Source organism: Elephantulus edwardii, unplaced genomic scaffold (genome assembly GCF_000299155.1).
Source record: "Elephantulus edwardii isolate Elephantulus edwardi_28Jun2011 unplaced genomic scaffold, EleEdw1.0 scaffold00339, whole genome shotgun sequence".
In the NCBI taxonomy this organism is placed as follows: Eukaryota; Metazoa; Chordata; class Mammalia; order Macroscelidea; family Macroscelididae; genus Elephantulus; species Elephantulus edwardii.
The window spans coordinates 1,733,684-1,750,316 of record NW_006400089.1 but is presented as its reverse complement, the minus strand read 5'-3'; the positions used below and the strand labels follow the sequence as shown (position 1 = coordinate 1,750,316).

The following is a 16,633-nucleotide window of genomic DNA, read 5'->3' as shown; positions in this document are numbered from 1 at the left end:
TGAGGTGGATTGATTCAGTGACTGGGGTACTCGGGATGGGTGTGGCAGAGGCAATGAGATTGGCACAGGATAGAGCACGGTTTAGGGCTGTTGTAGATGAGGTCGCTATGAGTCACAAATGACTCGACGGCACATAACAACAACAACAACAACGACAACGGTAAAGTGCATGTAACTTATCAGGCCCCTAATTTAAGGGTTCACATTTATGCCCCTAATAGAATGCTGTGCCAAGAGTTCTATGTCAGAGCTCTTAACATTTAACTGCTTTTTTGCAGGCAGATTTTAACAAGTGAATAGTTGACAATAAAGTAAGACAGGATGAAATAATGACTAAACAAAGGGACAGCCTTCCAGACTACCCCAGCCTTCACTCTCATAAACACCAGCTTCACATCAACTCTGGGCCTCTCCCTGGCCAGCACGGTGGTGGGGGTAGTAGGGAGGTTTGCAACTAGAAACAGGAAAGCACAGAGCACAACAACACTTCAATAAAATATTCCATTCAATTAATGTCCAGATAGCAGTAAATAAAACTGTGCCAAAATCAGACATCAGATGAATGGAGGGAAAGAGAGAGACCATGTGGGACTGTAACTGGGGAACACTACCTGGACATTCTAAGAGGTGTTCGAGAAGTCATGGAAGTTGGTTGAGAATTTCTTGGGAGAGAAGTGACAGAACCCAGAAGAGGCAGAGAAGTTAACATCACAAAGCTCACTGACTCACAAGTGGGTAGGGACCAGGCAATATCACAAGAGAAAGTCCTGCCAGCCAACCACAGCTGATGGGCAAACAACTGCACAAGGAAATGACAATAACATTGGAAAATCAGTTTAGAAAAAAGTCCACTGTAAATCAGAATTGTTGCTGCTCTGTGGTGTCAGGTCAGCTGCAGCTCATAATGAGTGCAACAGAGCAAAAACCCTGCCCAATCCCCTCTATCCTCATAATCTCTTTGGTGCTGAAGCCCATTGTTAGTCACTGTGTCAATTTGTCTCACTGAGGGTCAACCTCTTTTTTTGCTAACCCTAGACTTTTCCAATCATGATGCCCTTCTCCAGAGGCTAATAACTCCTGATAACATGCCCAGGATATGTGATGTGAGACTAAGTCTCATCATCCTTGCTTCTAAGGACACTCTGACTACTGTTTTTCCAAATCAGATTTGTTTGTTATTTCAATAGTCAATTACATATTTCATACTCTTCACCAATACCACAATACAAAAGCATTTCATTCTCCTTATTCATTGTCCAACAATCACATGTATATGAAGCAACTGAAAACACCATGCTTGGATCAGGCTCACTGTCTTTAAACTGACATCCTTGCTCTTCAGCACTATAAAGGGGTCCTTTGGGCAGATTTGCCTAACGCAATACATTCTTTATTGTGGATCCAAGAGCAATGAACTCCTTGACAATGTCAATCTTTTCTTTATGTATCATAATTTTGTTAATAGGTCTATTTGGTTGATTTTTGTTTTCTTCATACTGAGGTGTATGTAATCTACACTGACTATAACCTTTGTGATTCATCAAACATGTTATAAGCCTACATTTTTTGTGATCAAGGTTGTGTCATCTGCTTATCAAATGTTGTTGATAAGTGTTCCTCCAGTCCTGAGGCCACAGTCTTCATGTAATCCAGCTACTCAAATTAATATCTCGGGTTAATATATGCAGGAATAATTTATTTTACAACAATTATTAAAGGACTTTCTAGGAGGTTAAAAATGCCAAATCTCCAAACTGCTGTGCCACTCCTTCCTTGACATTAGTTATTTCTCCACCTTTTAGCCCTCTCACTCCTGTGTGACTACGGGTGATTTGCTAAGATGGGCTCTCAGAAACTCATAACCACTAGGGCAATGATTCCCAACCTTGTGGGCTATGGATGATATAGACAGATATATGGGGTCACACAGGCTGGTGGGCGATGGGCCAGGATCCTGTGGGCTGAGGCTGCTGGTTGTTCCAAAGAAACAAGCATAACTTCTGTGAGTTTTATATAGGATCTCAGGGGTATAAACCACTCTCCCAGGAGAACTAAGAGTGGATACTTGTCTAATACCTTCTTGATTCCACTCTAATCCCTGTTCCTTAATACAATAAATAACTCATCCTGGAATGAAATCCAGAATCACAAAATGGAAGCCTATAGACAGAAGTGCCATATAACTCAATCCCTTCTACCACAATAGGTATGGTGAAAAGACACAATCTTGCTGTACACTTTTCTTAAATTTAAACCATGTAGTATATATACCTTTTTATTTTTCTGTTTAAGCAACCACTTCTTGGTTCTTCATGAACATCAGAGTTCTGAGACCCCCATTCTTTTCAATATCATCCATAATTGATTGGCAAAAACTAAGACAAGGTATTTTTGTTTAATAGCAATGTGTCCACACCAGCTCTGGTGTTCTGTCTGCAGGGAGCTGCCCTGTTAACCCAAAGGGGCTCAGTCTACCAGTATTTTCTCAGAATTAAGGAGAAACCAGGGCAGGGCAGGAAAGGAGAGATGAGGTTTAAAACAACACAAAACAAACAAACAAAAAAACCAAAAACCCAAAGGCTGAAGATTCAAAACCAAGAAGAACTGGGAAATAATTAGATTGTGTAATAAGAGTGGTCATAGAAAAGTAAAGCCCCCCTAGACCCAGTTCTAAGTGCTGGTCTGTGTGGTGTTATGAAAGACAAACATTATTAACAGAAGAGGAGGTGAGACTCTTGCTATCAGATGCTGAGAGTTTTAAACGTCCTAATTACAGCACTTTAATCTGTCATGAGAATCAAGCATTAATATATGACAAGTTCTTTTTAAAGATGTTCACAAACAGTGAAGAGAAGAATAAGCGCCATCAATCCGGGCCGCAGCAGAAACCTCACTTACTCTCTGTGCTTTTCAGCTTCCTGTGTTACAGCTCCTGCAGCAGCCATGCTCAGGCCAGCACAGATTCCTGAGAGGAAGCAACAGAGAGAGAGAGAACTTAGTCAACAGGGACCATGGCTGCAGGAGTGACTACTGACCAGGTGAGGGAAAGAACCACCAAATAGGGAAATTCTTCACACATTTGTGTTGCTGCTGTTTTTAGCTGCCAACATGTCAGTTTTAACTCAGTGATCCCAAGTGTACAAAGTTTCCTCCTTACCACATCCAGTGCTTTGACTTTTCAGCAGCCAACTGCCAAGCCTCCAGGCCATCAGGAATTTGGCTAAGTAGGTGAGAATGAAAGCACACAACTCTGGAACTCCTATGCTTGCATTATGTCTCTCTGTGTGTGTGCTTATACACATACATGCACAGTGTTGCTAATTTGGACCAGTTGTGATGTCCCTAAAGCTTTATGCCAGAGAGCACTGGTGGCATAGGTCATAAGGAGTTGCACGGCTAACCCAAAGGCTGAGACTCTCTGCTGTTTCAGCCATTCTGCAGGATAAAGGTGAGCAATCACTCTCTTTGCAATTTACAGTCTTAGAAACCCAAAAGAGGGTCAGCTATGAGCTGGTTCTGATTTGCAAACAATAAGTTTTTATTTTGTCTGAACAATTAAGCCTATGAAAATGGCCTTTTCTAAAACAACTAGGAGATATCAGCTCACCCCAGTAACAATAGCAAAGTTCAACAGAGCAGCAAACAACAAACACTGGTGAGATTGTAGAGAAATTGGAACCCTTATTCACCGCTGGTGGAAGTGTAAAATGGTGCAACCACTCTGGAAATCAGTATGGCGCTTTCTTAAAAAGTTAGAAATAAAAATACCATTTGACCCAGTAACTGCACTACTAAAATACACCCTAAAGAAATTAGAACTGCCACGGAAACAGATACATGCATACTCATGTTTATTGCTGCATTGTTCACAATAGCAAAGAGATGGAAACAAACCAAGTGCTTATCAACAAATGAATGGATAGAGAAGCTGTGGTATATTCACACAATGGAATACTATACAGCACTGGAAAACAGGGAACTCATAAAATATTACACAAAATGAGTCACCCTGGAGTACATTATGCTGAGTGAAGTTTATCAGTCACAAAAAGACACATACTGCATAATGCCACTGTTATAAAGCAGGCCTGACAGGGGGTTGTGGGGAAACTAAGAAAAGAAGGGATAAACAACTGAAACAGATAAGGGAAAGAACTGTCTAAAAGAAATAGATGATTAGGTATTATTTACACGACAGTAGTTCAGAGTAAGAGGTGCACAGCAAAGTGAACTGCGGGTAGGGAGGAAATTGTGCAACAATGAAACAATCTTTTAAAAGAAAAGGGAGGGGTCTAGGGGAAACTACAACAATGAATGAATGAATGAATGAATGGAAATCCATTTTCTGTAAACTTTTGTTAAAATATCAGTTTAAAAAATAAAATTAAATTAAAAAAAATAAAGTGACCTCATCTGGGGAAAATTTTTCTTTACGGGTTAAGTCACCAAAGTTGTATTTACCTTCCCTTTTGGAATCGGAATGCCTAACTGATACTTGTACCACCATTATATTTTGGAAACACACCTTGCATCTTGAGTTTCACAGGTCTATAAATGGGTAAAAATTTTACTCCAGGACAGAATAAACCCAAGGTGAAACCATACTTAATTCAGAGTATTCAGAAAATGAGATGTTGGATTTAAGAGTAAATGTTTATCAGTTAGAAATAAGAAAGGGGGATAAAATATTAAAATATAATATGAATGGGCATAAGTGTTAGAAAGTGACATAATAGACAATCTACATCTCATTAATTTTATAAGTTTAAAACAATGATAATAAAATTTGTACCAAAATGTTAAAAAAAATTATGGATGCTGTAATGAGAAAACTTAGGATGGGGTGGAAGTATTTTTGCAAGGAAGGAGGCACCAGAGCAAACTGCTATGGATTTATTTCCCTAAAAAGTGTGTCCAAGTCCCAATCTCAGTAATGGCGAGTGGGGACAAATGATCTTTGTTTGCAGATTAGCAATCAAAAAGTCACACTAGAATAAGGTGGGCTGTAATCTTTATCCCTGGAGTGACTCCTTACAGAAGAACAGACAGGAAAACAGTCACATGGAGGGAAAGCAGCATGTGAGGATCTGTATAATCTGGCTATAGGATCTGGTCATCAAGGGCAAGAGAGCATGAACATTTCCTCTCTAAAGTCCCAGAAAGAGATAACATGGACAACTCAGATCTGGATGTCTAGCCTCCAAAATGATAAGGCAGTTAATTCCAATTCTTTAAGCCACTCTTTTGGTATTTTGTTACAGCAGGCCTGGGAACTCAGACAGATGCTAGTTTTAAACAGAGATAGAAAAATTATGATAAAGAACAAAGGGACTGCCAGCTCACACTTCTGTAAAAGCCTTTCCCTGCTTCCTTGTTTCTCAGCACAGGAAGAATCACTATTTACCCAACAGATCATACTCAGGGCTGCATCTACTGTCCTTTTAAAGAACAGTTCAGGAGCATAAGAACCAGCCCCAGGGTGTAGCAGTAGAGGACTAGCTGTGAGGAAGAAAAAGTCCAAAGCCAAGTGAAAGAAAAAGTTCATAAGCACAATCTCACAGTTACTCTATTAAGCATCTGTAATAGGAACTTCTAGTGGTGTTGGCAACTAGAGGACCAACAGCCAACATCATGACTGATGGAGAAAAACCTGAAGCTGTCAATAATTTCACTCTACTTGGATCCACAATCAATATCTGGGTAGTTGTGTTGTTGTTAGGTGCCATCATAGGGGCTATAGTCTTCGCAATTATGTGAGAAAGCTGGGCAATGACTATGGATGACAGGAGAATTGAGCCTTTGAGCTGCGGTGCTGGAGAACAGTATTGAATATACCATGGAGTGCTGGGAGAACAAACAGGTTAGTCCTGGAGAGGGTGAAACCTGGCTGCTCCACCAGGCTGCTCCTTGGAGGCAAGGATTCAGAGGCTTCATCTGACATACTTGGGCATGTTACAAGTAGGGACCAGTCCTTGGAGAGAATGCTTGGGAGGATGGTGGGACAGCACAAGAGAGGAAGACCCTGGATGAGATAGATTGACCCAATGGCTGAGGTAATGGGGGTAAGTGTGTCAGAGACAAATAAGGTTGGCTCAGCATAAAGCAGTGTTCAGAGCTATTGTACATAGGGTTTATGACATATAACAACAAACAACAATGGTTTAGCCCCTAAGGAGTCAAAGGCTATGCACTTCTCTGTGGGTTCAAATCTACCAACGGTTCTGCAGGAGGAAAACAATCTCCTCCCTTGCAATTTACAGGGTCAGAAAACCTACTGGATCTAGCCACAAATTGGCTCTGGCTTGACAGCAATCAGATTAGAGTTTTAGGAATAGGAATGTCCACAATTTGTTGGATCTGCGTTCTTGCCATATGCAAGAAACATAAATAGAAATCTCTTCCAGTTAGTTGGCCAAGTCTTTAAAATTTCCTGGCACAGACCAGTGAGCATTTTCTGGATATATCTGTTATTTGGAACATGTCAACTGGTATCTCCTCAATTCCTGGGGCCTTAACTGTTTCCTGCAAAACCACTGACTCTTTATCATATGCTACTTCTTGAAATATTTCAGTACAAACCAATTCTTTTTTGTACCATGACTCGTATATTCCTTCCACATTCTTTTGATGATTCCTGGGTCACTAACATTTTCCCCATAGTAATTATTATCACATGAAAGCAAAGTATATTTGAAAACCATCTAAAAATGGTTAGAACAGTATACTGAGAGAGAACAACCAGAAGTTCAAGCTGGTTTTAGAACAGGTCATGGCAACAGGGATATTATTGCTGATAGCTGATAGCCAATAGATCTTGGCTGAAAGCAGAGACTATAAATTTACGTTTATTAACTATGCAAAGGTATTTGATTATATGTATTATAACAAACTATAACTAACACTGAGATAATGTAAATTCCAGAACACTTAATTTTGTTTATATGAAATCTGTACCTAGATCAAAAAGCTGGGGGGGGGGAGTAGGAATTTCACTGAAAAGCATTTCTTTGCATAGATAAACACACACCTTTGACAGTGTACTTTAGAATATGAATCACATTTTGAACTTGGATAAAACCAACAGGGACTCTCAGTGCCTTGCCCCTCTGGTAGGTGTCAATCTCCCCATACCTAGCAGGGTGATGAAGAATATGAAGGCCGAGGCTTAAAGAAGTATTCAGGGGGCTTACAGAAGGTCAGGAGAAGAATATGAATTCAAGCCATTGCCTAATACCAAATCCACCATTTCCATTTCCACAAGTCTCATTCTCAAACATTTATTAAAACACCAATGATCCAAAAATATTTACAAGCATAGTTAGTACACTCATCACTTCTAGCATATTTCAAAGGCTAGAAAAAAATAAAGTGTTGAAGTCAAGGCAAATTTTATAGGTAATGTCTCATACATTTATTCTCCCTTAGCATTTAGCTCAAAGTGTTGGGGTTAAGGATGGGGCAGGATAGGACAGCGTCCAGATATGTTGTTCATAAGGTTGCTATGAGTTATCCTCGACTCAAGGGCACTTAACAACAAAAGCATTTATAAAATGTTTCTTTGAAAATGTCAGTTAAGGAGGGGAATTTGCTTTAAAGAATCACCACCTCTCACCCTATAACACCAAGGAAATCAAAGACCAGCTAGAGTCAGGAAGGACATTTGTGGAAGGGCAAGGGCTAAGAGACTACTTCTCCCAAGATGTGCATGGAGGGAAAGAGAAGTTGGTGAGTTGTGAGGCAGCAGATTCCTATAAAGGAGCCTAGGCATATAGACATAGCCACAACTTGGGATCTTTTGCAGAATCAAATCCATCAATCATCTATTTGGGTGCTGTAGTGACCCTCATGCTGTTGTGTTGTTGACAGCTCTACCTACCAGCAGGATTTTTCATAGAGGATGGGTTTCAACAGAATTTCCTATTTCCAGTAATTATCAACTCAAGCTCATTGCCACTAAGTCAGAATTAGCTTTAAAAGCTACCACTCATAGCTGACCCTCCAGTGGATCTTCGGAGGTCGTAATTTGCAGGACAGGAGATTGCCTATGTTTTTTTTTCCTGTGCAGTCACTAGTGGATTTGAGCTGCCAGAGAAGGGCCACCTTGGGATTAGCAGCACAACTCCCCACAGACGACACCACCAGAACTCCACAAATATCTTCTGTTAGTGTTAAACAACTCCTGGGTCGCTGGCCGCCAGATCTCTTTACAATAATTAGTCAAGAAACCCACTGTATAACAATATCTGACTCCTTCACTTTGGCTAAGTCATCCAAAACCCAAATCTACTGCTGTGGAGTTGATTTTTTTACTAGTGTGTTCCTCCATCAGGGTTTCTGAAGCTATAACTCTTTACTGAAGGAAACTGCCTATCTTTTTTACACGGAGTTGCTTTGGATGGACCTAAATATTACAGTTAGGTGCAAAACTGCTAACACCCTAAACCAGAGGGAGAGATTTTGCTACATACAATTGGATGGATATACATTGCTCCAAGGGGACATCATATTTGGTGACAAGGACAAGAGATTGAGGAAGCAATTTAATGAGATGAATTGGCAGAAGTTAATGGATTTGAACATCTAAACATGCTGATAATGTGAGAAGGAAAGTATAGCAGCTTATTGTACATTACGTGCTATACGTGAACTGGAGTCAAGTCCAAAGTACTTATCCACCCACCTATCTACAGTATCTAGTAAGCTGATTGCCATATAAGAGTTTTCATAAGTCAGACTCCAGGAAGCAAACCATTCTGACTGGCTCTGAAAGCCCCTCAACCCCATTGTACACCCCAAGAACCCCACAGCAGGTGGCTTGGGCTTCGCTCAGTCACAGCCATGGAGGGGCTGCATGTTCCACACACATACATTCCTGGACAAGACACAGTCCTCTGCACCTTCTTCTCTACAGAAGGGCCAGTTTCTGCAGTACAGACACAGTTCTTTCAGAAGTAAACTTCTTAGCACTTCCTCCACTACCACCACCACCACCACCTCCTCCCATCCAGCCGCACCCCTCCCCCGCAATTCTGGGCTTTTCCTTTGAGAGTGGGAGTTATTGCAGAAGGTTCATCTCTAGGAACTCTGACAGGGAAGACCTAGGGGCCACTTCCTGTGGGCAGTAACTAAGAGGCTGACCTCAGAGTCAGAGAAGAATGTCAGTTGCTGCCAGGAAGGCTCCTTGGTGAACTCAGTGGCCCAAGTTGCAGATCAGAACAAAAAGTCTGGAGGAAGTGCCCTGCCTGGCTGCACATTGTAAGGGTGCTTTTCTCCAGGCTTGATTAGTTCTATTTCCTCTCAACCAGGGAAACTCCAGACAGGTTGGCTGAGGACTGCTTCCTTTGTTCAGTGCTTGTTTTTGCTGATGGAACTGAGCCAACTTCCTACTGAGTCACTGCTCCTGGGATCTATGTGCTCCACTGCATGTGTCCACTGCTCTTAGTATCTGAGACTTCTCTTTCCTCTTTCTCTAAAATTAGTCCTCCCCCGAGCCCCAACCTCAAGCTCTGAAAATACCAGACTTTCACAAAACTGCAATTGGAGAGACCCTGGTTTAATATCTTAAGGTGTGTAACTGTAAATGTGCTCATGTGATCATCGGACCCAATATTCTTCTGTTGTACCAATCTACCCCACTTATGACTCCAGCCAAATGTGTCAGTGTTTCTTCTTCTGCCCTAACCACCAGAGCTGTGTCAGATCAGAGTGTGAGCGAGTCTCCCTGATATCCTCATTTAGACCCGCTGGCCATTGTTAGGCCCAGGCAAGGTGGCCAGGAGGGAGAACAAGAATTCAGAATTCAAATGTGGATGGCCTTGCCTGCTGCTGATAAGAAGAGCAAACAATCTTGTCTGCCTAGCTGAACCCACTGTGGACCGTAAATTAAGAAGTGGAATGCAACTCCCTTTCTTCTCTGAAGACCCTGTTATAAAAAATCCTCCTGAATCCCCATTGTTGCCAATTCTCTGCTCTGTCCCTTCAGAATGGAGAACTCGCCCAGGAGCTCCACTTGAATAAAAGTTATAAAACTCTAAACTTCATCTCTTTTTCACGTACTTGTTTTAGATACACCACAATACAGCTATAAATTTGAGGATTTTTTTTCCTCCTCCCTCAAGATACCACACTCCTGACCTGCTGGCTCTCACTACTGTTCCCTGCGGTTAGACAATTTTCTGGAGTAACAGAACTCATAAAAGTGCAGAGGGCCCTGGTGGCCGACTTATGCTGGCAGTTCTAATCCACAAACTGTTCTGTATGAGATAAAATGGGCAATCTCTCATGCAATTTATAGTCTCTGAAAACCCACTGGGAAGTCAGTTATGGGTCAGTTCTGACTTGACTGCATACAACAACAACAACAACTTTTTAATTTTCAAAGTTATGAGTTCAGGGTTCTATTTTAGGATATCCATGCCTAATGGCAAGAAGCTGCATTGCATTCCTGAAAGCATGCGGTTCAAGGCTACCAGCTGCTCTACAGGTGAAGGATGGTTAAAGTATTGTGTGATTTAATCTTTTGTGCCTCTGAGGGTCAACTATGGGTTGGTTCCAATGATAACAGCAATAACAAAGAATATCAACAGTTTTCCCACTGGAGGGTCAGTTATAAGTTATAAAAATGCTATACTTAGGGTTAATTTTAATAGCAAAAAGATACTTAATTTATAAAGCATTTTATTTTTAATAATTAAAATGATATATTATAGCATTGTGTTGTCATTATAAAGCACAATCCAGTCAACCACAGTTTGTAGTGATCCTATGAATGATGAATCTGAATCTGGTCCTATACTGTGTCATCTTAATTATCTGACATACTTGAGCCCATTGCTGCAGTCACTGTGTCAATGCAGCTGCTTCTTTTTATTATCTTCCACTCTAAGGATTCCACTTCTAGTATTTTAACAGTGCTCCTATATTGTTTACAGAGATTGTCAAAGGCCAATTATTTCAGAAGGGGATGGTCAATCCTTCTTAGTCTGTATAAATCTGGAAGCTCCGCTGAAACCTGTTCACCAAGGGTGACCCACTGGTTTTTAAATACTTGTGGCCCAGCTTCCAGAATCACAGCAGCCAGCAAGTCACTCAAGTACAGCAAACTGACAGATAAGTGCTGCATTCAAAAGAGCAAATTATGAATGAGCAAACATGATAGGTGCTGTCAATATGACTCATAGCGACCCTATGAACAAAAGACCTGAACCCTGTTTTATTCTGTGCCATCCTCAAAAAAAAAAAAAAAAAAAAAGATTCCAATACAGCAGTCACCATACCAATCCAAAGAGCACTCTAGCTGCACCCTCTCCAAGACATAGCTGGTTGTTCTCTTGGCCATCAATGGGATGGTTCAGTGCTCTTCTCCAATAATATAACTCAAAGGAATCAATTCTTTTCCTGTCATCCTTATTCATTATCCAGCTCTCAGATGTACAGCAAGTAACTGGAAAGACTATGGCTCCAATTAGACTCCCCTTAGCTCTCAAACTGACATCATTACTCCTCAATAAGGAGCACTACACAAGTCACTCCTCTTCAATACAGCCAAGTGGCAGATAAATGTTGTACCCCTAATAAAAGTATGGGATGCTTCAGAAATTTGCATATCATCCCTGTGCTAGGGACATGCTATTTTTTTCTATATCATTCCAATTTTAGTATATGTACAGGTCAAAGGAGCACATTATAGCATCACAAAGTAGAAAAAAGAATACAAATGAAAAGATGCATTGAGTAAAGTCTGGAAGGATTCCTACCATAAAGTTATGTATGAAAAACATAGATAAGGCATCCCTACCTTCACATGTGCATAGTTGTGTCATCAACCAGGAAACTCAAGGAATATTCACATCCTTACTGAGTCATCACATAGGCATGATTGACTGAATCTCCACTCCCACCCTTCAAGCTAGGCTTACATGGTCTTTTTGGCCAGCCCAGCCCTGACTTGAGTAGCCTCATTAGCATTAATCATCAGGTATGGTCACACATCTCTAAGATATTACAATTACAGAGGAAATTCCAAGATTTTGGTGCCAGTCTTCTAGTAATGTTAAATACTTCACTCCATTGCTAACTTGCCAAGAGTGTCCATGTCTGCTTGAGAATAAAGCTTTCCTCCTCCAAAATAATGAGCTAGAATCACGACTTACGTGACATGACTAATGTGACCACTCTCTTTATATGACAGGCCAGACATTGAAGAAACAAAGAGAACAAAGTAAGGGGAAAGGTCAAACAAAGTGAGGCCAAGGTAGGGAGCCCAGAGCTATGGATCCCTGTCAGCAGGACACGGTCCTCAGCAGGGACTTTTCCCCAGAGGCTGGTGACAAGCAGTAGAGAGCTAAGCTGCCAACCCAAAGGCAATTCAAATCCCCCAGTAGCTCTGTGACAGAAAGATAAGCAATTAATCCCCTGTAATTTATGGACTCTGAAACTTAGTGGAGGGTCAGGTATGAATAGGTTTCAATGGCAGTAAGTTTTTTAGTTGAGTGACTGAGGATGAAAGTATACTCACTGCTTTATAAAAAGAGGTTCTTTCAATGAGGAAATAGCCAATTTTGATGTTTGGAAAAAGTCTTAAGAGAAAATAAATGATGCACACTACAAAACACCTCCTAAGGAATTAGGAAATGAGGTCTACCAAATGTTCAAAAAAAGGGGAAAAAACAAAACCGAACCCAGTGTTCCCAAATGGACACAGAGACTTTGGGTGACCCTGCACCGGGGTTTAAGGCTGTAAACACCAGCAAAGCTGACAACTCCATCATTCTGGCAAACACTTGCTGGTAGATTCATATTCAGACTTAATCTTTTGCTTAGCAGTTCAACATGTAACCTGCTCCTTAACCACCAGAACTCCTTCCGATTCCTTAATATTGAAGCCAACGTCTGGCCATGTCAGCAAAGGTGGATTTCATTCCAAAAGGCAACTACCAAAAAGCAAACAGGACTGACTAGCCTTTTCTTTCAAGAAAAACCCTTAGGGGGTGCCCTCTCTGTTCTCAGGGCCTCAGAGCTTTTCAGACATTGTATTTTATTCAGTTTAATCTTGGAGAGGTTAAACTGCTGAATTAAAATGACTATGCATTTTAGACTTCTTTTACTTTTTTTTGCCTTTATCATTGGCATCCTGGTGAAATATGCACTTTGTAAACTAAACTTCCTGCTTCATCATTATCAAAAAGGGGGGGTGGGCAGGGAGAAAAGCACAATAATGAATGAATGAATGGAAATCCAAAGTCTCTGTAAATTTTCATTGAAATTAAAAAATGATTAAAAAAAAACAACCCAGCTAACATCACTCCAGTCTTCTATTTTCTGTTTCCTGATTAATTAGGAAAAACCAGCTTGCCAGACCTAGCCGGAAAGCTGGGGAAGGACTTTGGAGTTAGAAGTCCCAGCTCTAGCACCACCACTCCTGCCTGAAGTGCCTGTGGGGCTAAATCAAGCAGGAAGGGAAGCCTGGGAGTTGTCCTCAAACACCTCTGAAGCAAGAGAGATGAGGCCCCTCATAGAAGAACATGGCACTGGAGCCAAGCACAGCATTTGGAGAAAGTGTAATCTCTAGATTAAAACCAAAGAGAAACTAGTGAATGAGAGCAGCAGACAAGGTCAGGGTAAAATCCTATCAGGTTCATTTGTTCTGCAGCTCTGTTTTAAAAAATAGTATCTAATGAAAGAACAACACTGGAACTTCTGGCTAAAGGTTTTCACAGTAGCGGTTCCCTTTGTCCAGAGAGACAGCTTTCACCTGCAGCAAGCTGCAAAGGGACTGGGCCCCTGGCACCTAAGGGATCAGCAATTTCCCCAGGTATTGAGATTTTATGAAACATCTTTTAGGGAAAGCACTAAATAATTCCCTCCCCACCCCCCAATGAAGATGCTGCTTTAATTGAACTTAGATGGGAAAATAATGTGTTGTTGATTTGTTTTTTACATATGCATTCTTTTATTTTTTTTATTTTCTACTAGTTTATTTACAAAATTTGAAAACATTGTTAAATCCATCTAGTGAGCCTTTGTTATTCATAGCCTATTCATTGTTGCTACAGCCAATTTCCTTTCTGTTAGTTTAAACTAAAAGTAACAGATAGCTTATTTGTGTAAATGGCTTATTGTCTAACAAGTTACACTTTTTAAGCAAATGTATTTCAAAAGAATTTTCTGTGTGTGAGAAATGTGTTTGTCTACAAAGAATATAAAAATCTCTACATTTCACTTTCTATTTTATGTATTTATTTGTTGGGTTTTTTTTGGTTTTTGGGTTTGTTTTTTTTTTTTACAATTAGCTAGTAGTAATTTTATGTTCAACAAAGATAAAGTTCACTTTGGCAAAAAAACCAATGTAAACACAAATTCATTTCCTTTTTAGCTAAAACAAAACTAATACTCACACATGCTGAAAATTAGAGTATTAACTGTGTCTGGCCTAATGACTATGTGGAATTACAAAAGTTTGCAATGAGGCACGCCAAGGACCCACAGGGAGTAAAAAGAATTAATAGAAAAAATGGCCAGGAAGGCAGAAGTCTGAGCCCAAAATGCTGTGGCCTCAAGCTGTAAGGCTGGGGATGGTGGGGGGAACACCTGGGAAGACGGAGATAAGGAAATGGAAGGAAATCCAGACTAAGATGTTCTACAGGTTCAAGCAGCTAACAAAAATTTGGTGGGGGGTGGTTTCTTGTTTGTTTTGAAGGCCAAGGTTACAAACACAGTAGTATTTTCTTTTTAATAAGCTAAGGGAAGGCAAGGAGCCCTGGGAGAAATCCAAGGGCAGAGAAGAAAAGAGTAGGAGGGGAGGCCTAGGGGACAGGACATAAAGATGCCTGGAAAATTGCCCTTTCTTGGAGGAATTCACCAGGGCATCTCATTGCTAAAACTCACCGACTGCAGGAAGTAGCCGATTTGTGCCAGACACACGTCTGGAGTGGGAGGCAGGAGACTGTGCCCAGCTGACTCACAGAGAGGCGACCTCGCGTCACCAGACGGAATCCTGAATTAAAAGGGAGAACGTGAGACGTACTGAGGGCCAAGTGGCTGCCTGGCACCTGGACTCTTCTATCTATGGACAAACAGCCTGTGCTGGTTAAGAGTTCCACTGCCTGCCTCCACCTCCACCACACCCCAACACTCGACTCATGCACTCGGTACAGTCGGCAAAGGAAGAGCTCCTCCGAGTCTGCAGACAATCTTGTTAAATTTTAAGTTTAAGTAGAATGGATGGCTACAACCTGGAGAAGTGAACTGAGGGTGATTGCCTACTGAAGTCACCACCGAGTCTCCGCGCTTTTCACCTACGCGCATTACACCTTGAGGTACCCAGAGCATTTCACCACCTTATCCACTCACACCCCCCACCCCCAGATGCATAACCCATCTCCGCAAGAGCTAAACCAGTGCAGGCCCAGAGCATCTTCCTCACTGGATCCCGGAGATGAAGGTGCCAGGGAGAGGCAGGTGGCGGCTCGCCTTCGCCGCACTCCCCGCCCCTCCCCACGCGCATTCCCAGCCCGCAGCCCCCTTGCGCTCTCTGCCTGACCTCCTTCTCGCTCCCTACCGGGCAACCTGCGCTCTTTGCCCAGGCTCCCCTGCAATCCCTGCCCGGCACTCCGCGCTTCCTGCCCAGCCCTCCCCCCACCCCTGCGCGCTCCCTGCCCCGCGCGTGCGCTCCCTGCCTGACCTCACCCCGCGCTCCTTGCCCCGTCCTGCGCACAATCCTTGCCCAATCCCCTCCAGCACCTCAAGGCCCCTGACCCAAAGAACTTTTCTTACACCACATCCTCCCAGCTAAGGGTGGAGTAAGCTCGCGCCCGCAGGTTAAATGGGGACATTAATAAGGCAGGCGACAAGAGAGCGAGCCCTCAACTAAATGGAAATCCAGGACCGAAAGCAGAAAGGCGCCACACTCACCTCGCATGGGAACAGCTTAGGTCCTCTGCACCCCCTTTCTCACAGTGACACCAGTGACAATGACCCTGCGGCCGGAGGAAATGGCAGCTTTGGGCTCTAGGACAGAAGGGCGCCCCTCCTAAGATTTAAATAAAGAGACGAAGGGCGTGGGCTCCAGGTCAAAGCAGGGCCCCGCCCAGGCTGCGGTCTCCAGCTGAGCACTGGTCATCACCCTTTGGCCTTGCCCTTCCCCTTCCTCATCCGGATTCTGGCCGGTTCCAATCCTCAAGGTACACCTCTGCCAACACCCTCAGAACCCTCACACTCTACTGACTTCCTCCTGAGAAGTTGTAGGATTTGTGAATCATTTGAAGACAGCCCAGTTACTCATTAAACCACTCTACCACAGATTAGATCTCTCAGCTGTCTCTCTACCTGTTTTACTGCCAAGGAAATTGGAGCCAGGAGGAGCAAACACCCAACAAAGGTCACAGGACTGGAGTGGGAGCCCTTGTCTGTCAGAAGGTTCAGTCCCACTCCCTTTCCTGAAAGCACCAAGGACAAATTAAAGAAATGAAGAACCTGCTGAAAAGGGACGCTGTGGGTTTCAGGGTGAATGTCTTCTCTCACTACTCTAAAGGGCCCTCTTGGCAGTAGGAAACACATAGACTATTATGGAGACTGATTTTGGAATTTAGATGCACTGTTATCAATTGTGCTTAGCCTTACATGTTCATATCCT

The 16,633-nt window shown here is 42.3% G+C and overlaps 1 protein-coding gene across 1 annotated transcript in view; it reads right to left on the bottom strand.

The window, feature by feature from the left end:
* UPP1 (uridine phosphorylase 1) overlaps positions 1 to 15,306 on the bottom strand; it is a 46,753-nt gene extending 31,447 nt beyond the window's left edge. The window contains exons 1-2 of the mRNA XM_006901619.1: positions 15,234 to 15,306; positions 14,887 to 14,995 (exon numbers count right to left, since the gene is read on the bottom strand). Coding sequence (XP_006901681.1) covers positions 14,887 to 14,995; positions 15,234 to 15,306 — 182 coding nt within the window. The remainder of the gene's footprint in view (positions 1 to 14,886; positions 14,996 to 15,233) is intronic.
* Between the last annotated feature and the right edge of the window lie 1,327 nt (positions 15,307 to 16,633).